General features: G+C 48.6%; 1 protein-coding gene across 1 annotated transcript in view; it reads right to left on the bottom strand.

Annotated features, from left to right (window-relative positions):
- The window catches only part of LOC147110934 (endogenous retrovirus group PABLB member 1 Env polyprotein-like), a 78,166-nt gene extending 57,535 nt beyond the window's left edge, over nt 1-20,631 (bottom strand). The window contains exon 1 of the mRNA XM_085999982.1: nt 20,365-20,631. Coding sequence (XP_085856108.1) covers nt 20,365-20,631 — 267 coding nt within the window. The remainder of the gene's footprint in view (nt 1-20,364) is intronic.
- Nucleotides 20,632-22,967: the final 2,336 nt, after the last annotated feature.

The raw sequence follows: 22,967 nt of genomic DNA, 5'->3' as shown, positions 1-22,967 counted from the left end.
CTAGGGCTTATGTGTGGTGGTCGGGTATCGACCAACAGATAGAGGATCTGACGAAAAGCTGCTCAGGGTGCCAAAAAGTCCAAAATGCACCTCCAATTGCACCGCTGCATCCATGGGAATGGCCTTCAACCCCATGGCAATGTGTACATATTGACTTTGCTGGTCCATTCATGGACTCCATGTTTTTAATTGCGGTGGACGCACATTCTAAATGGCCAGAAGTGATTAAAATGACTACCACTACCTCGGAGAAGACGATCGCGGTGCTAAGAACGATATTTGCAAGAAATGGATTGCCAGAGCAAATATGTTCAGACAACGGACCACAGTTCGTGTCAGAGAAATTCCAGAAATTCCTGAAGAAGAATGGGGTGAAACATTATACCTCTGCCCCATATCATCCAGCTACGAATGGGCTGGCCGAGAGGTTTGTACAGACGTTCAAAAAGGCAATAAAGGCCATGAGCGAAGATCAGAGTCCACTGCAACACAAGGTGGACAATTTCCTACTGGCATATCGAAACGCCACCCATGCAACAACAAACCAAAGTCCTGCCATGATGTTCTATAACAGGAGGTTGCGGTCCAGGTTGGACTTGTTAAAACCAAATGTGCGGAGGGAAGTCGAAAACAAACAGTTCCAGCATATCAATAACAAGCCCACTCGGAGTTTTGAAATAGGACAACCGGTGTTAGCCAGGGACTATAAAAACGAGAAATGGCAATCTGGAACAATTCGGGCCAGACAAGGACCCCTGATGTACACGGTAGATGTTGGTGAAAACGTAATGCGACGTCATGCTGACCAACTGGTGGGATCGAGAACAAGGGTCGAGCCCATGGTTACGACAGAGACAACCGTGGAGGAAGTTAGTGAACCTGAAGCATCTACCTCAGAAGTGAATATACCTGATGATGATGTCCTATCCATAGGGGATCAACTAGATGAGTCACCCCAGCAACGAGAACCAGAGACCTCTGAAAGGCGTTATCCGTCTCGGATCAGGAGGCCTCCTCAGAGACTGAATCTGTGAACTGTTTTTACATGAAGTTGTGTATATATGTTATTATGTTATGTTAAATGGGGAATATATACTGTTAAGCTAAAAAGGGAGGATTGTGGTGTATGTAACCGTTCCACCTTTAAGAGAACTATTTTAAGAGATGCACTACTTTATCTTGGCTGCTGTATACTGTAATACCGGTGGTGACCACACCGGTATATAAGTGCTGTGTAATGATTTATTGGGCAGTTCAGCCTGACCTTCGACTAGTAAAGACCTGTTGAATTTATTCTTGTGGTCTGTGTGCAGTGATTCTTATTAACAATAACTAGAACACACAGACTTAACAGGTAGGAATAAGCTTCGTTTTTAAGCAGTCAATCATATCATAGAATCATAGAAATTTACAGCACAGGAGGCCATTCAGCTCATCTTGTCTGTGCTGGCGGACAAAGAGCTATCCTGCCAATCCCACTTTCCAGCACTTGGTCCGTAAACTTGTAGGTTACGGCACAAGTGCATATCCAAGTACTTTTTAAATGTGATGAGGGTCTCTGCCTCTACCACCCTTTCAGGCAGTGAGTTCCAAACCCCCACCACCCTCTGGGTGAAAATATTTCTCCTCAAATCCCCTCTAAACTTCTGACCAATTACTTTAAATGTATACCCCCTGGTTATTGACCTCTCTGCGACTCTATCTAGGCCTCTCATAATTTTATACACCTCAATTAGGTCTCCCCTCAGCCTCCTTTGTTCCAAAGAAAACAACCCCAGCCTATCCAGTCTTTCCTCATAGCTAAAATTCCCCATCCCAGGCAACATCCTCATAAATCTCCTCAACACCCCCTCTAGTGCAATCACATCCTTCCTGTAATGTGGTGACCAGAACTGCACGCAGTATTCTAGCTATGACCTAACTAGTGTTTTATACAGTTCAAGCATAACCTCCCTGCTCTTATATTCTATGCCTCGGCTAATAAAGGAAAGTATCCCGTATGCCTTCTTAACCATCTTATCTACCTGTCCTGCTACCTTCAGGGATCTGTGGACATGCACTCCAAGGTCCCTCTGATCTTCTGCACTTCTCAGTGTCCTACCATTTATAGTGTATTCCCTTGCCTTGTTAGCCCTCCCCAAATGCATTACCTCACACTTCTCCAGATTGAATTCCATTTGCCACTGTTCTGCCCACCTGACCAGTCCATTGATATCTTCCTGCAGTCTGCAGCTTTCTGCTTCATTATCAACCACACGGCCAATTTTTGTATCATCTGCAAATTCCTTAATCATACTTCCTACATTCAAATCCAAATCATTGATATATACCACAAAAAGCAAAGGACCCAGTACTGAGCCCTGCAGAACCCCACTGGAAACAGCCTTCCAGTCACAAAAACACCCTTCGACCATTACCCTTTGTTTCCTGCCTCTGAGCCAATTTTGGATCCAACTTGCCACTTTGCCTTGGATCCCATGGGCTTTTACTTTTGCGACCAGTCTGCCATTCTGGACCTTATCAAAAGCCTTGCTAAAATCCATATAGACTACATCAAACGCACTACTCTCATCGACCCTTCTTGTTACCCCCTCAAAAAATTCAATCAAGTTAGTCAGACACGATCTTCCCTTAACAAATCCATGCTGACTGTCCCTGATTAATCTGTGTCTTTCTAAATGAAGATTTATCCTGTCCTTCAGAACTTTTTCCAATAATTTTCCCACCACCGAGGTTAAGTTGACTGGCCTATAATTACTCCGTCTATCCCTTTCTCCCTTTTTAAACAAAGGTACTGTAGGAGTCTCTGCACTCCTAGCAAAGAATCCATAAACTCACTAGTAGTTAACAAACTGAGTTTAATGTACTAAAACTTTACAAAACAAGAAAATGCAGGAGAAGCTCTAAACAGGTCTATTCACTATCACTCCACACGAGGACTGGCTGGAAACGCCCTCTACCTCTGACGTCATGACGTCATCACGTTTCCCGCCGTTGGGACGTCACATGACCCACGTGATGACGTCATCGCGTCAGATCACGATTTTGTCGATCTAGCTCTGTTTAACCAGACCCAACAATAAAAGGTAATAAACATGATTAAAGGCAATTGTACAAGTTACTGTGAGAGTCTCTTAGTGGCTTTGCCACATACGTCCCCCCAGAATTGTCTTTAACGAGAAGAGTCAATTGCTGAGGAGGTCGGACAAGCCTGTTGGACCGACTCCTAAATTCCCGGAGGAGAAAACGCTGAGCAGGCGGTGAGCTGGCAGGTAACACGGCGCTGTCAGGTGTGGCGGCGGCTGGCGGCCGGCCGCGGCGCGGAGGCTGCGCCAGTTCGATCGGTCGTTCGAGGTCCAGGTGCGCAGGCTTAAGGCGATTGACAGAGATGTGATCAGGCTTGCCCCCGACGTCGATCACGAAACTCTTGTCCCCTGCCTGCAAAACCTGGAAGGGCCCTGCATACGGAGGTGCGAGCGGGGTACGATGGCCGTCTTGGCGCACAAAAACGAACTTGACCTTCGACAACTCCCCCGGGACGTTGGACGAAGGCAAACCGTGCTGTGAGGTCTGAACTGGGCGGAAACAGCGAGCTGCATCCCGGTGGGTCTCTCTTTGTCTGGCCGCGGACCATGGCCGCATAGGGGACAGCAGGAATTCACCCGGAACTCGAAGTGGTTGCCCATAAACCATCTCCGCCGCCGATGACTGGAGATCTTCCTTCGGCGCCGTGCGGAGTCCTAACATCACCCACGGCAGTTTGTCGACCCAGGATGCATCCAGAAGGCTGGCCCTGAGCGACGCCTTCAAGGAACGGTGGAACCGCTCGCACAAGCCGTTCGCTTGCGGGTGATAGGCCGTAGTGCGGTGGAGTTTAACACCCAACACGGAAACCACCTCATTCCACAGTTCGGACGAAAATTGCGGCCCACGATCCGCCAAAATATCCGCAGGGACACCAAACCAGGCTACCCATGATGAAACGAAAGCTCGAGCAACATCCGCAGAGGTGGTGGACGTCATGGGGACTGCCTCTGGCCACCTCGTGGTGCGATCCACCATTGTCAAAAGGTACGTAAAGCCCCGGGATGGTGGAAGCGGGCCCACTAAGTCAATGTGAATGTGATCGAATCGTCGCTCCGGGACCTCGAAGATGGCGAGTGGGGCCCTGACATGCCGCTGCACCTTGGCCCATTGGCAAACAACACAGGTGTTCGCCCAGTCTCTGACGTCTTTGCGTATTCCCCTCCATACGAATTTGGAGACCAGCAGCTTTTGCGATGCCCGCACTCCAGGATGCGATGGGCCGTGTATGGCATCAAAAACAGCCCGGCACCATTTAGACCGGGACAATCAGACGGGGTGCACCCAACGAAACATCGCAGAGCAGAGTAATACCTGCGGAATGGAACGGCACATCCCTTGGCTGGAGGCTGGCTGGAACCGAACGAAAAACCTGGGTCTCCGGGTCGGCCGCTTGGTCAGCCGCCATTTGTGTGTAGTCAATGCCCAATTGGACGGCCTGGACGGCGGCGCGATATAGGCAATCGGCGACGACGTTGTCCTTACCGGCCACATGCCGGACGTCGGTGGTGAACTCCGATATGTACGTCAGCTGCCTTTGCGGCCGCCATCCCCCGCCGGGCTTGGGGACGATGTGGAGCAGAGAGGACCAGGGACTACTGGACCGACGGATGATCCCCATTTTCTCCATCACGGCGAACTCCGCCTTCGCTGCCGCTAGCTTGCTGGGCTCTAAACGTCGCGCCCTGGCGTAAACCGGAGAGCCGGTAGTCGAAATATGGTGCACCACGCTATGCTTGACGGTCGAAGCCGAAAAGGTGGGCTTCGTCAGCTCGGGGAACTCCTCGAGGAGACAGGCGAAATCGTCGGGCGGTGGCCGCGCACATGAAATCATGTGTGACGCAGCCGTGCTGTGCGCCCCTGAAATATCATCGAGCGTGGCGGTGTGAACGAGGCGTCAATTTTTCACGTCCACCAACAGGCCGTTGGCGCCCAAAAAGTCGGCACCCAACAGGGCCTGCGAGATTTGAGCGGTGATGAAATTCCAGGTGAAAAGCTGTCCACCGAAACAGACTTGGACGAGCCGCTTTCCGCAAGTGCGGATCGAACCCCCGTTGGCCGCTTGTAGAGGGGGACCCCGTCCGCTGGACCGAAGGTCGATGACCGAGGCGGGAAATATGCTGCATTGCGCCCCTGTGTCGCATAGAAAACGACGGCCCGAGATGGAGTCGGTTAAGTAGGTGAGATTCCCGGAAGCGCCGATCGCCATCGTGGCCGCGGGGGGAGTACCGGGACTGGCGTGCTTGACTCGCGGCGGTCTATTCAATGGTCTGGTACCGAAACTGCATGGTGGGCGGCAGCAGCGGGCCTTCGGGCCGAAACGAGCATGGTAGTAACAATAACCGGTCGTCGGAGGCGCCGTGGTCGGAGCTGGGGCCGGGCTCCTCGTGGCAGGGTGTTGCGCAATGGCGCAGCATTGTTGCCGGACTGCGTAAATCTTATCCGCCTCTTCGACGAGCGCGACGCAGTCTGCGGTTTCTGCTCGGGCGAGGGCTGCCTGGACTTGCTCGGGGAGCTGAGTAAGGAACAGCTCGCGAAACAGAAAGCACTGGGGCTCGGACCCCAGGAGAGTCAGCATGTGGCTCATAAGCTCCGAGGGTTTGGTGTCACCTAACCCTGGTAGCGTCAGTAAACAGCGAGCGCGCTCCGCTTTGGTAAGACCAAACACCTGCAGCAATCGTGTCTTGATGGCTACATACTTGTCAGCAGTCGGGGGACTCTCCAGAAGGCTGATGATTCTCGACGCCGTCGAGCTATCGAGGGCGGAGACCATATGGAGATATCTGGTCTGGTCCTGCAAAACGTTGCGGAGTTCAAATTGCGCTTCGGCTTGCACAAACCAAGAGGCCGCCTGTTGTTCCCAGAATTGGGGGAGCTTCAAGGCCACTGCATTGGCCTCCATTCCTGGCCCGTGTTCTGCGTTCACCGCGAAAAACGATCGCGAGGATTCGGGGTCACCAATGTAGGAGTCTCTGCACTCCTAGCAAAGAATCTATAAACTCACTAGTAGTTAACAAACTGAGTTTAATGTACTAAAACTTTACAAAACAAGAAAATGCAGGAGAAGCTCTAAACAGGTCTATTCACTATCACTCCACACGAGGACTAGCTGGAAACGCCTTCTACCTCTGACGTCATGACGTCATCACGTTTCCTGCCGTTGGGACGTCACATGACCCACGTGATGACGTCATCACGTCAGATCATGATTTTGTCGATCTAGCTCTGTTTAACCAGAGCCAACAATAAAAGGTAATAAACATGATTAAAGGCAATTGTACAAGTCACTGTAAGAGTCTCTTAGTGGCTTTGCCACAGTACCACATTAGCAGTCCTCCAGTCCTCTGGCACCATACCTGTAGCCAGGGAAGATTGGAAAATGATGGTCAGAGCCTCTGCTATTTCCTCTCTTACTTCTCTTAACAGTCTGATACATTTCATCCGGGCCTGGGGATTAATTCACTTTCAAAGATGCTAAACCCCTTAATTCTTCCTCTTTCACTATGTTTATTTAATCTACTATTTCACACTCCTCCTTCGATTGCAATGTCTGCATCATCCCTCTCTTTTGTGAAAACAGATGTAAACTATTCATTAAGAACCATACCCATGTCTTCTGCTTCAACTCACAGGTTACCTTTATGGTCCCTAATAGGCCCTACTCTTACTTTAGTTATCCTCTTGCTCTTAATAATGTATTTATAAAACATCTTTGGGTTTTCCTTGATTTTACTTGCCAATATTTTTTCATGCCCTCTCTTTGCTTTCCTAATTTATTTTTTGATTTCACCTCTGCACCTTCTATACTCCTCTCAGCTTTCTGCAGTATTGAGTCCTCGGTATCTGTCATAAGCTTCCCTTTTTTTCTTTATCTTTCCCTGTATGCCCCTTGACTTCCAGGGAGCTCTAGATTTGTTAGTCCCACCCTTTTTCTTTAAGGGAAGATACTTGCTCTGAACCCTCACTATCTCCTCCTTGAATGCCTCCCACTGCTCTGATACTGATTTACCTTCAAGTTTCTGTCTCCAGTCCACTTTGGTTAAATCACCTCTCAGTTCAGTAAAATTAGCTTTTCCCCAATTGAGAACTTTTATTCCTGGTTATCCTTGTCCTTTTCCATAACTACCCTAAATCTAACTGAATTATGATCACTACCACCAAAATGCTCTCCCACTGATACCCTTTCCACCTGCCCAGCTTCATTCCCTAAAACGAGGTCCAGAACCGCCCCCTCTCTTGTTGGGCTTGCTACATACTGGCTAAAAAAGTTCTCCTGAATGCATTTTAAGAATTCTGCTCCCTCTATGCCTTTCACACTAATTTTATCCCAGTTAATATTAGGGAAGTTGAAATCCCCTACTATTACTGCCCATCTCAGAAATTTGCCTACATATTTGCTCTTCTATCTCCCTCTGACTGTTCGGAGGTCTATAGTACACTCCCAGCAGTGTGATCGCCCCTTTTTTGTTTTTCAGTTCAACCCATATGGCCTCATTTGATGATCCTTCTAAGATATCCTCCCTCCTCTCAGCTGTAATTATTTCTTTAATCAATATTGCGACCCCCCTCCTTTTTTATCCCCCTCTCTATCTCGTCTGAAAACCCTGTAACCAGGAATGTTGAGCTGCCATTCCTGCCCTTCTTTCAGCCATGTCTCAGTAATAGTTATAATATCATACTCCCATGTGTCCATCTGTGCCCTCAGCTCATCTGCTTTATTCCCTAGACTCCTTGCGTTGAAGTATATAACATTTAGCATTGCCAAACTCCCTTGTTGTCTATTTTCTAGCCTTTGTTTCCTCTTCCTACCAAACTCACTTACTAATTTTCTGCCTTCCATTTCCAGCTTTGCTTCTCTCCCTTCTGAATCATAGAAACATAGAAGATAGGAGCAGGAGTAGGCCATTCGGCCCCTCGAGCCTGCTCTGCCATTCAATGAGATCATGGCTGATCATCCAAATTCAGTACCCTGTCACTGCTTTCTCCCCATATCCCTTGATCCCTTTAGCCTTAAGAAATATATCCAACTCCTTCTTGAATATATTTAATGAATTGGTCTCTACTGCCTTCTGTGGTAGAGAATTCCACAGGTTCACCACTCTCTGGGTGAAGAAATTCCTCCTCATCTCTGTCCTAAATGGCTTACCCCTTATCCTTAGACTGTGACCCCTGGTTCTGGACTCCTCGACCATCGGGAACATCCTTCCTGCATCTAGTCTGTCCATTCCTGTCAGAATTTTATAAGTTTCAATGAGATCCCCTCTCATTCTTCTAAACGCCAACGAGTATAAGCCCAATTGCCCCAATCTCTCCTCATACGTCATTCCTGCCATCCCAGGTATCAGCCTGGTGAATCTTCGCTGCACTCCCTCCATGGCAAGAACATCCTTCCTCAGATAAGGCGACCAAAACTACACACAATACTCAAGATGTGGTCTCACCAAGGCCCTGTACAACTGCAGCAAGACATCCTTGTTCCTGTACTCAAACCCTCTCGCTACGAAGGCCAACATACCATTTGCCTTCTAACCGCCTGCTGCACCTGCATGCTTACCTTCAGCGACTGGTGCACAAGGACACCCAGGTCTCGTTGCACTTCCCCTTCTCCCAATCTATTGCCATTCAGATAATAATCTGCCTTCTTGTTTTTGACACCAAAGTGGATAACCTCGCATTTATCCACGTTATATTGCATCTGCCATGCTTCTGCCCAATCACCCAACCTGTCCAAATCATACTGGAGTTTCTCGGCATCCTCCTCATGCACACACACCCACCCAGCTTTGTGTCGTCTGCAAATTTGGAGATATTACATCTAGTTCCCTCATCTAGATCATTAATATATATTGTGAATAGCTGGGGTCCAAGGACCGATCCCTGTGGTACCCCACTAGTCACTGCCTGCCACTCGGAAAACGACCCGTTTATTCCAACTCTGCTTTCTGTCTGCCAACCAGTTCTCTATCCAAGTCAATACCTTGCCCCCAATCCCATGTGCCTTAACTTTACACGCTAATCTCTTATGCGGGACCTTATCGAAAGCCTTTTGAAAGTCCAAATACACCACATCCACTGGTTCTCCCTTATCTATTTTACCAGTTACATCCTCAAAAAAATTCCAGTCGATTAGTCAAGCACGATTTACCTTTTGTAAATCCATGTTGACTTTGTCCGATCCTGTCACTGTTTTCCAAGTGCTCTGCTATAACATCTTTTATAATGGACTCTAGCATTTTCCCCACTACCGATGTCAGGCTTACCGGTCTGTAATTCCCCGTTTTCTCTCTACCACCTTTTTTGAATAGTGGGGTAACATTAGCTGCCCTCCAATCCATGGGTACTGTTCCAGATTCTATCGAATGTTGGAAGATGATCAGCAATGCATCTACTATTTCTGGGGCCACTTCCTTAAGTACCCTAGGATGTAGACCATCAGGCCCTGGGGATTTATCGGCCTTCAATCCCGTCAACTTCCCCAACACCATTTCCCTACAAATACTGATTTCTTTCAGTTCCTCCCTTTCATCAGACCCTATGTTCCCCGCCATCTCTGGGAGGTTATTTGTGTCCTCCTTTGTGAAGACAGAACCAAAATATGTATTTAATTGGTCTGCCATTTCTTTGTTCTCCATTATAAATTCCCCTCTCAGTTTCCCATCCCCTTGCCAAGCTAGCTAAACCCTCCCTAACAGCACTAGCAAACCCCGCCGCGAGGATATTGGTTCCAGTCCTGTTGAGGTGCAACCCGTCCAGCTTGTACAGGTCCCACCTCCCCCAGAAACGGTCCCAATGCCTCAGGAATCTAAAGCCCTCCCTCCTGCACCATCTCTCCAGCCATGCATTCATCTGCTCTATCCTCCTATTTCTGTACTCACTAGCACGTGGCACCGGGAGTAATCCGGAGATTACTACGTTTGAGGTCCTGCTTTTTAATCTCTTTCCTAGCTCCCTAAAATTTGCCTGCAGAACCTCATCCCTCTTTCTACCTATGTCGTTGGTACCGATGTGGACCACGATCTCTGGCTGTTCACCCTCCCCCTTCAGAATGTCCTGCAGCCGTTCAGTGACATCCTTGACCCTGGCACCAGGGAGGCAACATACCATCCTGGAGTCACATCTGTCGCCGCAGAAATGCTTATCTATTCCCCTATCGAATCCCCTACCACTATTGCTCTTCCACTCTTCTTCCTCCCCACCTGTGCAGCTGAGCCACCCATGGTGCCGTGGACTTAGCTCTGCTGCACTCCCCAGAGGAACCATCGCCCTCACCAGTATCAAGAACTGAATACTGGTTAGCGAGCGAGATGCACGCAGGGGACTCCTGCACTACCTGCCTGGTCCTCCTCTTTTGTCTGGTGGTCACCCATTCCCTCTCTGCCTGCACACTCTTAAGCTGTGGGGTGACCACCTCCAGAAACCCAGGCCTCCTCTCCGCGCTCCTTTTATCCTCCTCTCGCCGACTCTGTGCCTCTCGCAGGTCTGCCGCTCAGCTCCTTTCAATGACAGATGGTTGGCTTTGACAAAGGACTATTAAATAGTAGTTCCAGGCAGTGGTGGAGTTTGGCTTGGCAGACTGGGGGGGGGGGGTGGGGGGGGGAGGAGGAGGCCAAACTCAAGAATTGGCTGACTTGGCAACAAGGGGACCGACCTGGGAACTGGAGTTGTTACCTGGTGTGAAAGGCCGAGCCGGGAGCCACACAGACTCGCAGGCTGAATCCGGAGGCTGAAGACGGGTGGACAGAGTTTCCTGGGAGGCAAATGGAGGCGGTCCTCCAAAGCCCTGTTGTCTGACCTAGCAATAATTGAGGGGGTAATGACCCACCCCCCTGACCACCCCTCACACTGACCCTGTCACTGGTTCCAGGGGCTTGTGATTTGTGAGAATGGTGAATCTCTGACAATACAGGTGCCATGGCAGGAGTTTCTCTCAGTCGGAGTGTATCTCTATTCCACAGCTGAGAGAATTGCTGGTGTATTTGGTCTTGTGTGTCATTCTGTGTCAATACAGTTCTGAAAACCACAAGGCTGGGCATCTGCAATGGACGTGGTCTTTCTCTAAGGATCAAAGTAAACCATTACAGTGTCTCTTGCCAGTTTTATCTTTAAAGTATTGAAGGCTCCTTCATACATCTGCTTCCAAGTCTGGTTCTTCTTGGGCAGTTCTCTAAGTGGCTGCACTACTGCGTTAGACCTAGGGTTGCGAAGGGGTGGAAAGTTTCCGGTAAATTTCCAGAAATTTTCCACGGGAAGTTTAGCTTGGGAATTTTGCCCAAAAAAGCACATGCTAGCATAATATTGGGTTTTTTTTTTTTTTTTGTATTTCTTTCATTTTTTTCACAGGCCCTCTCTTAAAATTACTAACAGAGATGGAATCTTAATTATTAAGGAATTTCTTAATCAATATGTTTATCTTCTTACTTGGCTTGTTTTAATAATTACAAGTTTTGTGTGTGACTGTGAACAAATCTGTCCTGATGGTTGGATGAGTGGATGAGCGATTAACTCCCTCTATTAGTGATGTAGCGTCGTGCGTGCACAGGTCATGCTTCCATCACCTGGAGCATCAGGAAAAATTTACTCACCCTGTTGCAATCGTGCTGATCGACCGCAATTCGACACAGAGATGAATGCCCTTTATTTCTCTGCATAGAACAATGCCACGTTTACCGTCGGATGTGTGGAGGCATTTTACCCCAGGCATTAAAGATGGAAAGACTGTGTACATGTGCAAACACTGTACAAAGCCATATGTAAAGAATGCCACAAAGATGCAGCAGCATTTATCCAAATGCAACAACTTCACTCAAAGCTCACAGCAATCAGCCCAGAGTTCCTCTGCTTCCATTCAAGAAGATGATGGTTCACATTCAGCATCAGGCTCCTTATCATCAGCAACTCCTGGCCCACTTGGAAGGTTCTTTGATATAATGGATAACCATAGCCAGAAGAATGCAGATGAGTGCCTTGCTCGAGCTGTATATGCGACAGGCTCACCCCTGATGCTCACAGCCAATGTGTACTGGAAGAGATTTTTCAATGTTATTCGCCCTGCATACTGTCCTCCCACCAGACATGCTTTGTCTACTTATTTGCTGGAGGCTGAGTATAACAGAGTCCAAGGAAAACTCAAAGAAACGATAGAGATGGCAAACTGTGTTGCAGTTATCTCAGATGGGTGGTCAAATGTACGAGGGGAGGGCATCATAAAGTACATCGTCTCTACTCCTCCCCCAGTGTTCTTCAAGAGCACAGACATGAAGGACAACAGACACACAGGCACATACATTGCTGATGAGCTGAAAGCGGTCATCAACGATTTTGGATCACAAAAGGTCTTTGCAGTAGTTACTGACAATGCTGCGAATATGAAGGCTGCTTGGGCTCAAGTGGAGGAGGCCTACCCTCATATTACGTCTATTGGGTGTGCAGCTCATGGGCTCAACCTGCTTCTCAAGGACATCATGGGTTTGAGAACCATGGAAACACTGCACAAGAGAGCCAAGCAAGTTGTTAAGTATGTCAGGGGAAAACAGGTAGTTGCAGCAACCTACAACTCCAAGCAAACGACAAAGAACAAGAACACCACACTGAAGCTGCCCAGCAACACTAGATGGGGTGGCGTTGTCATAATGTACAACAGCCTTCTGGAGAGTAAGGAGTCACTGCAAGAAATGGCAATATCCCAGTCTGGGGATATGGAAACCACCATCAAGAAAATACTGTTGGATGATGTGTTTTGGGAGAGAGTGGTTAGCAGCCTTAAACTACTCTCACCAGTAGCATCTGCAATTGCTCAGATTGAAGGAGATGACGCTGTCTTGTCAGATGTTCTCAGGCTTTTTGCTGATTTAAAAGAACAAATCAGCATTGCCCTACCCACATCCCTGCTGCTCAAAGCAGAGGAGAAGGCAATTGTTCAATTCATACAGACGCGTCAAGAATTTTGTGTCAAGCCGATTCATGCTGCAGCATACATGCTGGACCCAAAGCATGTTGGGAGACCAATACTTTCTGGAGAACAGATCAACAGCGCTTACAGTGTGATTTCTACCCTCTCACGCCACTTCAATCTGGACGTGGGCAAAGTTCTGGGAAGTCTGGCAAAGTTCTCTACCAAGCAAGGTCTTTGGAATGGGGACAGGATATGGGAATCATGCAAGCATATCAGTGCACATACCTGGTGGAAGGGACTTTGTGCATCTGAGGCCCTGTCACCCATTGCATCGGTGATACTCCAAATCCCACCTTCATCAGCAGCCTCCAAACGAAACTGGTCACTTTTTGGGAATACGCATGCAAAGGTGCGCAATAGGCTGACTAACAAGAAAGTAGAGAAACTGGTGGCTATCCGGGCGAACCTACAACTTATTGAGCCAGATACAGAAGTGTCCACCACACAGCTAGACAGTGACACAGAGGAGGAAATGGACACGTCAGAGCCAGAGTCAGAGAATCAGGAGGAGCAATGATGAGTAGAAGACGCCGAAGACTCATGAGTAGAAGGCTCAAAGGGACAAAATAAGGACAAATTACAGGCTAAATAAGCTGACGCTCTTTTTATTTTATTTTAGATGGGTCTTTTTTGTGGGGGTTCAATAAAGTTCAAAATTATAACCTAAATAAAGTTTTGAAAGCCCGTTTTTATTTGTATGGAACAGTATGTCTATTTTGATGACAAAGATAATACAGTACAAGGGTCAGAGACAAAAACCATCAGTGTGCAAAAAAAACTCAAAATTCCCATAAATTCCCAAAATTCTCATAAATTCCCGAAAATGCCCATGGAAAGTTTCCTCTTTTAAAAATTCCCAGAATTTTGCAACCCTAGTTAGATCAGCTGATGCACCTTCTTCCTGAAAGGAGAGAGAGCTGAAAAATTCTTGCATCTTCCTGCAGAGTTCAAATGTGCTTGTGTGTAACGTTTAGATTGTTCTCTCTTGGTCTCCAGAGCAGTGGCTGTGTTGGGTTGTGCCAAATACTGAACCTCCATTGCTGATATTGGCTGCTCCAGGTATTCCACATATTGTTCTCCCAATGACATTCTGGAAGATTTCAGCAGCTCATGAAGTTTTTGATATATATAAATGACCTGGATATTGGAATACAGAGTAGAATTTCTAAATCTGCCCATGACACCAAACTTGGGGGTGTGCCAAACAGTGAGGATGATACCAATTGACTGTAACAAGACATAGACAGGTTAGCAGAATGGGCAGACAAGTGGCAGATGGAATTTAATACAGAGAAGTGTGAGGTAATGCATTTTGGCAGAAGGAACAGGGAGAGGCAATATACACTTAATGGCACCGTTTTAAAGAGTGTGCAGGGACAGGGGGACCTGGGAGTTAATGTGCATAGGTCCCTGAAGGTGGCAGGACATATTGAGAGAGTGGTTAACAAAGCGTATGGGATCTTGGGCTTCATAAATAGAGGTATTGAATACAAAAGTAGAAAAGTTATGCTGAACCTTTATAAAGCGCTGGTTAGGCCACAACTGGAGTATTGCGTCCAGTTCTGGTCACCACACGTTAGGAAGGATGTGAAGGCCCTTGAGAGTGTGCAGAGGAGATTTACCAGAATGGTTCTGGGGATGGGGGATCTTAGCTACAAGGTCAGGTTGGAGAAGCTGGATTTGTTTTCATTAGAGCAAAGGACGTTGAGGGGCGATTTGATAGAGATGTACAAGATTATGACAGGTTTGGATAGGCTAGACAGGGAAAGGCTGTTCCCACTAGTTGATGGTACAAGGACTAGGGGACACAGATTTAAGGTTTTGGGCAAGAGATACAGGGGGGATGTGAGTAAAAACTTTTTTACGCAGCACGGTGGCATAGTGGTTAGCACTGTTGCCTCACAGCGCCAGGGACCCGGGTTCGAATCCAGCCTCGGGCGACTGTCTGTGTGGAGTTTGCACATTCTCCCCGTGTTTGCGTGGGTTTACTCCGGGTGCTCCGGTTTCCTCCCACAGTCCAAAGATGTGCGGGTTAGGTTGATTGGCTATGATAAATTGACCCTTAGTGTTAGGGGGATTAAATACGTGGGGTTACGGGGATAGGGTGGGATATGTGTTGGTGTAGGGGTTACGGGGATCGGGTGGGATATGTGTCGGTGCAGGCTTGATGGGCCGAAATGGCCTCTATCTGCACTGTGTGATTTCTGTGTTTCTGTGTTTCTGTGTGAGTGGTGAGGGCCTGGAATTCATTGCCGACAGAACTGGTGGAAGTGGAGACACTTAGGGCCCGATTTTCCCGAAGGTGCGGGGAATTGTCGGGTTCCGACACAAATCTAAATGGGTCAGCCAGCTGCATGCAATTTTCCCTCAATTGGCCAATTAATTTCCAGCATGTGGGCACCCTTGCTAATTGTCCATTTCCAGTCAGAAAGCCCCACAGTATGATGTCATCATTCGTGGTTCTTTTAAAGTCTCCAGCAAGCTTTTCAACCTCTGCAGGCTTCCCAACCAGTCGTACAGAATGGCAGAGGAGCCTGCACCAGCTGTTGCCAGCGGCAGAGCCCGAGCTGCCGCCAAATTTGATGAGACCTCATTGCAGACATTGGTGGATGGGGTTAGGGCCCACAGGGAGGTCCTCTTCCCTAGCTCCGGGAGGAAGAGGCCTCCCAAAGAGACCAGGGCTGCTTGGATGGAGGTGGTTGCAGAGGTCAACTCTCAGGGAGTCACCCGTCGGACCTGGATGCAGTGCAGGAAGCGCTTCCATGACCTTCACCGTACAGGAAAAGTAAGTATGAAGTTCCCATGACCCTCAACCTGATCCCCATTGCCTTTCCCCAACAGCACTCAGCTTCAGCACTCTCTTCCTCCACATCCCACTTCACAGTCACATCCATGCACCCTTACTCATTCCCTCTCTCTCTATGCTCACATTCACCTAACTATTCCACCATGCAGCCCTCACACTGCCTCTCACTCTGATGCTTGGAACACAACTGACAACACACAGGGAGGGCCCTTGGTCTTGCAGCCTCACACCATCTTTGTCTCCTTCTAAGTATCTATGCTATGCAATCTCTGCACTCACTCCTGCACTCTCACTCAAACTCCACTTGTCTCCCTCATTGCAGGAAAAGAGAGCTCACAATAGGAGAGTGCGAGCGAGGACTGGAGGAGGACCACCCTCAATCGCCCACCTGACCCCGTGGGAGGAAGCAGTGATGGAGATTGCTGGGGCTGACGTGGCTGCTGAAGCTGGGGCAGGAGAGACAGGAGCGAGCCTGCAAGCTGGTGACAGAATAGTTTCCCATCTCTCTCATTGACAGCATAAGTCGCTGATATGATTCTGAAGCTACATCATTTGGACTTATGAGCATCTGCCAAATCCAATGTGCCAGTAGCCTTGGCATCAGATCTCTAACTCTTTCCTTTACTCCCCCACTGGACCATCCGGAGCCCCCGTCCCCACTGCCGAGGAGGAAGAGGCTTTGCAGCCAGACTCCTCAGAGGAAGCTCCAGCCTCTGAGGGCGCAGTGTCAGCAGAAGTAAGCGCACCCAGCACCAGCACAGACACTCACACCTTGGTGGGGGGGGTTTTGGGACATAGAGTAGTGTTGTTACCTGGTGTTTCACAGCTCACAAGTGAGCATCAGCAGATTGTAGAAACAGGGACAGCAGTGGAGAGTCCTCGTCAGAGGGCGCAGGCCTCTGCCAGCTCAGCTCAGCTGCATGTCGACCCTATGCCTCTGGGTCCATCCGCAAGAGAGGAGGTGATGGATCTCCATGCACAGATGCAGGAGTCTCTGGCAGGTTTTGTCTCCAGGGTCGCTGCGAGTGTGGAGCGAATGGAAGAGTCCATGGCGAGCATGAGCAGAGCCTTATTGGAGTCATTGGCGCATGAAAGCATCACCACGGAAAGGATGGCTACCTCCGTGGTAAGGCTGGCTACCGCCGAGGAGAGGCGCGCTGCAGCCGAGGAGAGGAGGGCTGCGGCCAAGGAGAGGAGGGCTGCGGCGATGGAGGAGCTTAGTCGCCAGGGTATCGAAAACATGGTGAGTGCTCAGAATAGAATGGCATCTCTTGAGGAGCGATGGGCATCTATTGTGCACCGAAACCAGACCTTCATGGAAGTCCCTCTGAGCAGGACTTCCAGTGCAGAGACGGGTCCCCATGGACCCCCTGATGTGCAGCAAGGTGCTCTCCAGCCACTTGCAGGCACTGAGGGGGAGCTGACCCATGAGAGGGAGGTTGTTGGCACACCTCAAGGAAGTGGGGGCTCCTCTCCACGCGCTCACACTTCCATGCCACTTCAGAGCCCTCGGTCAGAGCCCCGCCGGAGTCCACACCCAAGTGAGATAGGAGTCTCGACCCCTGCACAGGTTGACACCGTTTGGTACTTAGGCCTAGAATCACATTCCGACCATCTTCCTTGGCCTTGATTCCACTGCGCCAACCAAAGCATCCAATGCCCCATCAGTGAGGCGTTCTGCCCTCTGCCTCACCCTTTCCATGTCTTGCTAGGCTGGTGCGCCACAGGTAAATTCCCACAACTTTGAAGGCCTACAAGGCAGTGAGTGTGTCTGGTGATGCCAATTGACCTGCCCCTTTAAGAGCTGGCCGGCGCCAGTGTGTCTCAGGGAAAGTGATTATTGACAGCAACTTCTCTGCGCCCCGCCGCCGGGAAATTGGGTTGCGCCGCCGGGTTAGCGCCTTAAGAGTAGCGTGCAGCGCCTGATTTAGCACCACAATCACCTTTAGGGGCGCTGCAACCCAATATCGCGCTAGGTGGTGCTAAATTGCGCCTGGCGCTAAACTTTGCGCATCGCCAGGACTAGCGCCCCAAACGTGGCTATACCGAATTTCTAGGCCTAAGTACCAAACGGTATCAACCTTGGCTCAGTGGTAGCACGCTGAGCTAGAAGGTTGCAAGTTTAAGCCCCCCTCCAGAGGCCTGAGGACATAATCTAGGCTGACACTTCAGTGCAGTACTGAGGGAGTGCTGCAATATCAGAGGTGACGTATTTTAGATGAGACGTTAAATTGAGGTCCCATTAGCCCTCTCAGGTGGGCGTAAAAGATACCATGACACTAGTCAAAGGAGAGCTGGGGAGTTCTCCCCTGTGTCCTGACCAATATTTATCCCTCAACCAACATCACTAAAACAGATTATCTGGGCATTTATCTCAATGCTGTTTGTGGGACCTTGCTGTGCGCAAATTGGCTGCTGTGTTTTCCTATATTACAACAGTGACTGAATTCAAAAGTACTTTATTGGCTGTAAAGTACTTTGGGACGTCCTGAGGTCAAGAAAGGTGCTATAGAAAAGCAAGTACTTTCTTATCTTAAAAAATTCCCAAAAAGATGAGCTCTTGCAGTTTTTCAAAGTTTTTACAGCCATGGTGGAATGTGATGGATTTTGTATGCTTGAATTTTCAAAATATATTTGATACAACGCCACATTTCACAGGTAAGTAAAAAAAAAAAAAAAATCATGGAATGGGGAAAAAAGAGAGCTGGATAGAAAATTGGCTCAAAAACAGGAGACAGAGTGTAGCTTGTAAACCTTTCAAGTTGAAAAAGGATTGTGAATGGAAACCTCCAGGGATCAGTCTTGGAACTCTTGTTACTTCTGATTTTCTCCATATATTCACTGGATGAGGTCAGTGAATGTAAGATCCCCAGCTTGGGGATGATATTAACAATGGAGGCAGGGCATACAATGAGAAGCTCAGCTAAGAGATTCAGAATAGTTGGATCTTAGAGGAAATGGGGCCAGTAGATAGCAAATAAAAGACTTGCATTTTTTACTGTATATAATGGGCTGGATTTTCATTGAGGAGGCGGAACTACAAGTTTTGGGGTTGTAGTCCCGCCTCCATCGAGTTCTAGCCAACCCACGCGATTTTGACTTGATTGACTTTGTTGAGCCCGCCCAGCGGGCTCAGCAGGCCAATTAAGGGCCACCCGGGTTAGGGTTAGGGTGACGTCACAGGTTGAAATGTCATCTGTCAAAACCTTTTAACAGATGAAATATCAGCGTTTCACAGCTGTTTGAAGCTGTCAAACACTGACAATCTGTACTCCAGGTTAATTCCTTCCTCTCAGGATGATTTAGAGATCTCCCCGGAACAGAAAGCAGAGGCTGCAGATTTTGACAGCTGGTGGCCATTCTGCTTTCTGTGCCGGTGAGATGAGGGACTCCCGAGACCTGAAGGAAGGAAGGCTGTAAAGGTAAGTAAAGGTTATTAGAACTTCTTTAAACACTTTGCACAGACCAAACACACTTACCTCTGCACTCATGCACCCATCACTCACCTGAACACCGGACATCTCGACCCCTCCAAGCCCTTCATCCTGACGGCCCTCCTCGCTAACTTGGCGTGGTTTGGAGCCATCGGGAATCCCACATTTCAACAATGAAAATAAGGATTAGGCTAAAAACTGCCTGTTAACTGGCAGTTAATTGGCACTAATCCCCTTCCCGCCTCGGAGGCGGGTCCCAGTGCGGGGCGGGTACCCGCCTCCTTTGAAACTGGCATGGAGGTAGGTTGGGGGCGGGACCCCCGATTTCAGGATTTTAAACCCCCCACACGCCTCCAATCCCGACTCCATGGCCCAATGAAAATCCAGCCCAGTGTGTTTCATGACCGTAGGACGTCCCAAAGTGCTTTACAGTCAATTAAGTACTTTTTGAAGTGTAGTCACTGTTGTGTGTAAGGAACTTAACTCAAAGCATTCCCACTTCTCACATATTGACCCCCCCCCCCCCCCCCATCAGTCAGTACCTGACATGCTACCTCCTCTCCCAATGGCCAAGTCTGCCTGTGTACAGGTGCAGGTGGAGCAGTCTTTGGTGGGGACCTCATGGGCTCCAACATCCAGAGGTCATTGGCCAAGAGCACCTTAACAGTCAGAGCAGGGTACTGAGCAGCCTGCCTCTACCTCTGCTCAAGCCACAGGGGTTGCACCACGTAGGAGCGGTAGGAAAAGAAAGAGTATAGCTATGCAGTTCACCAAGGGTATGCACATGGGTGCATGAGAAAATGTTATGTTGTTAAGTTTCCGTTGTTTAGTACAATCACATAAAATGTATTAATTTGCACCACTTTCCCATGTTGCCCATTCTTGGTTGCTGGGTGGCAACTTGCCTTTTCAGTTACTTGTTGATGAATGGGAAGACATGAATTGATGGGGACCAATGGGGGGGATGTGCAATGGGTGGATGGTTGGTTACAGGACTGCTTTGTATCAGTGGGATGGGGGTTGGTGGAATGAGAGTGGCAGTTGAATGTGGTTGTTACGTCAGTCAAGTGGTAGTAACTGAATCTTACAGCTATTAGGGAATCCCTGGCATCTCGGGCAGCAATGTGAGCGGCTGGTGCTGTGTTGGAGTCACCATCTTCATCTTCCTCCTCGTCATTGGATTCGTCCGCAGATGATGTGTGCTCAGCGCCTTGTTCCTCCTGCAGCTCCAATCCTTGTTGCTGGGCGATGTTATGCAGAGTGCAGCACACCACAATCATCCTGGAGACCCTTTCTGGTAAGTACTGAAGGGTGCCTCCAGATTTGTTCAGGCGCCTGAAGCGCATCTTGAGCATGCCGATCGCTTGCTCAATGACACATCGGGCTGTCTTATGGCTTTGATTGTAGTGCTCTTGGGCTTTATTGGTTGGGTTTCTCACAGCCAAGATTGAAGGGGCTATCCTTTGTCTCCTAGCAGCCACCCCTTAAGTCTGCTTCCATGTCCAAAGAGGTCAGGGAGCTTGGACTGCCGTAGAACGAAAGCATCATGGCAGCTCCCTGGGAATCTTGCGCACACCTGCATAAACCTTTTCTTGTTGTTGCGCACCAGCTGAACACTGATGGAATGGAACCCCTTGCGGTTTACAAATACTCCTGGTTGATCTGGGCATTTGCGGATTGCCACGTGTGTACAGTCGATGACACCCTGCACTTCTGGGAAGCCAGCCGGAGATGAAAACCCGAGCCACCGCTCATTCTGACTAGCGTCATCACAGGCGAAGGTGACATAATTGCCGGCCCTGGCAAACAATCCATCAGTGACCTGCCTTATGCATTTGTGGGCCACTGACTGGGAAATCCTGGATATGTCCCCGGCAGAGCCCTGGAAGGATCCGGAGACAAAAACGTTGATGACGGTGGTCACTTTCACAGCCACTGGTAATGCGTAGCCACCAGGTCCAGCAGGGAGCAGGTCTTCCTCTAGGAGGCTGCAGACGTCTGCCACCACCTGGCATGACAACCTCCGCCTCCAGAAGCGCTACTCTTCTGAGAGGTCGAGGAAGCTGAGCCTCTGCCTGTACACCCTGTTACGTGGGTAATGCCTCCTGCGAGCACGACCCCTCTGCTGCTCCCCTCTCTGCTGGCCACCTGCAGGTCTCTCCACAGCAGGCTGTTGCTGCTGATGAGCCCCTCGCTGCTGACGATCTGCAGGATGTCCCCACAGCAGGCTGTTGCTGCTGCTGATGGTCATCATGCTCCTCGTCCGAGGTCCAATCTAAGGCAGCAATGGCGCCACCCATCCTGATCTTGAGTCTCAATAACTCCAAAGTGCACAAATTAGCCTCTCATCATAAATACTCTGAACAAACCCATTCTCAGTGGGAGGTAAGAAAGCAGCTGTGAGCACTGAGTATCTATTGGAGTACTTGCCTGGCTTTTAATGAGCCCCATGAATTGCTGTTCTCTTCTCGCCTTGGTTTCAATGACGAGGTTCAGGAAGCCCGGGAAACCCATGAATGCGTTATTAAATTTAAATGCCGGTTAAAATATCCCTGCAAGTCACAGATTTAAATATTCAAATCGCTAACCTACATCTCCGGAGGGGGTTGCATGCAGCCAAACGCGCCCGAGTTAAACCCGGAATTTGACACGTTGGCTCCAGCTTCCAGATGTGCTGACATTTTCAACGATCTTAACCCCCCACCTGCACCTACTCACTCCTCAATGTTAAAATTCCTCCCTGCCTTTGTTTCTGGAGAGAAGAGGGTTTAAGGGATATGGTTAAGAAGTTGGGTGCACAGGTTTGATTTATGTAAATGAGGTTGCTTTCATGTTTCCTACGATTGTGGAGTTTATGTAGGGTAGATTGTAAATGGTTTGGGTAAAGGAGTGGATTTAATGGGCTGAATGGACTTTTTTGGTTTAATGCTTTGTCACTGTTTAAGTAACTTTGTTCAAATATATGTCACCATGTTATTAATTCACCACCATTCTTCCTCTCCATTGTTTCAGAACTGCTGCAATGACTTTTGCTTATAGCAGAAGAAATGTCATGGTATTATATATGATTCTATAGGATATATGGCACATACAGTCCATGCTGGCGTTTATGCTCCACTCGAGCCTCCTCCCATCTTTCCTCATCTAAATCTATCAGCATAACCCTCTATTCCCTTTTCCCTCATATGCTTGTCTAGCCTCCCCTTAAATGCATCTATACTATTCGCTTCAACCACTCCCTGTGGTAGCGAGTTCCGCATTCTCACCACTCTTTAGGTAAAGACGTTTCTTCTGAATTCTCTACTGGATTTCTTGGTGACTATCTTATATTGATGGCCTCTAGTTATGCTCTTCCCCACAAGTGGAAACACTCTCTCTGTATCCACTCTATCAAAAATTTTCATAATTTTAAAGACCTCTATTAGGTCACCCCTCAGCCTTCTTTTTTTCAACAGAAAAGAGACCCAGCCTGTTCATCCTTTCCTGATATGTATACCCTCACATTTATGGTATCATCCTTGTAAATCTTCTCTGCACCCTCTCCAGTGCCTCTATATCCTTTTTATAATATGGCGACCAGAACTGCACGCAGTACTTTAAATGTGGTCTAATCAACCTATGGTGCAACTTTTAGTGATTTGTGTATTTGTACTCCGAGATCCCTTTGTTCCTCTACCCCACCTAGACTCGC

The sequence above is a fragment of the Somniosus microcephalus genome, chromosome 11 (genome assembly GCF_052327205.1).
Source record: "Somniosus microcephalus isolate GS21.2 chromosome 11, FLI_Smic_1.0, whole genome shotgun sequence".
Lineage (NCBI taxonomy): Eukaryota > Metazoa > Chordata > Chondrichthyes > Squaliformes > Somniosidae > Somniosus > Somniosus microcephalus.
This window is presented reverse-complemented; position numbering and strand designations above follow the sequence as displayed.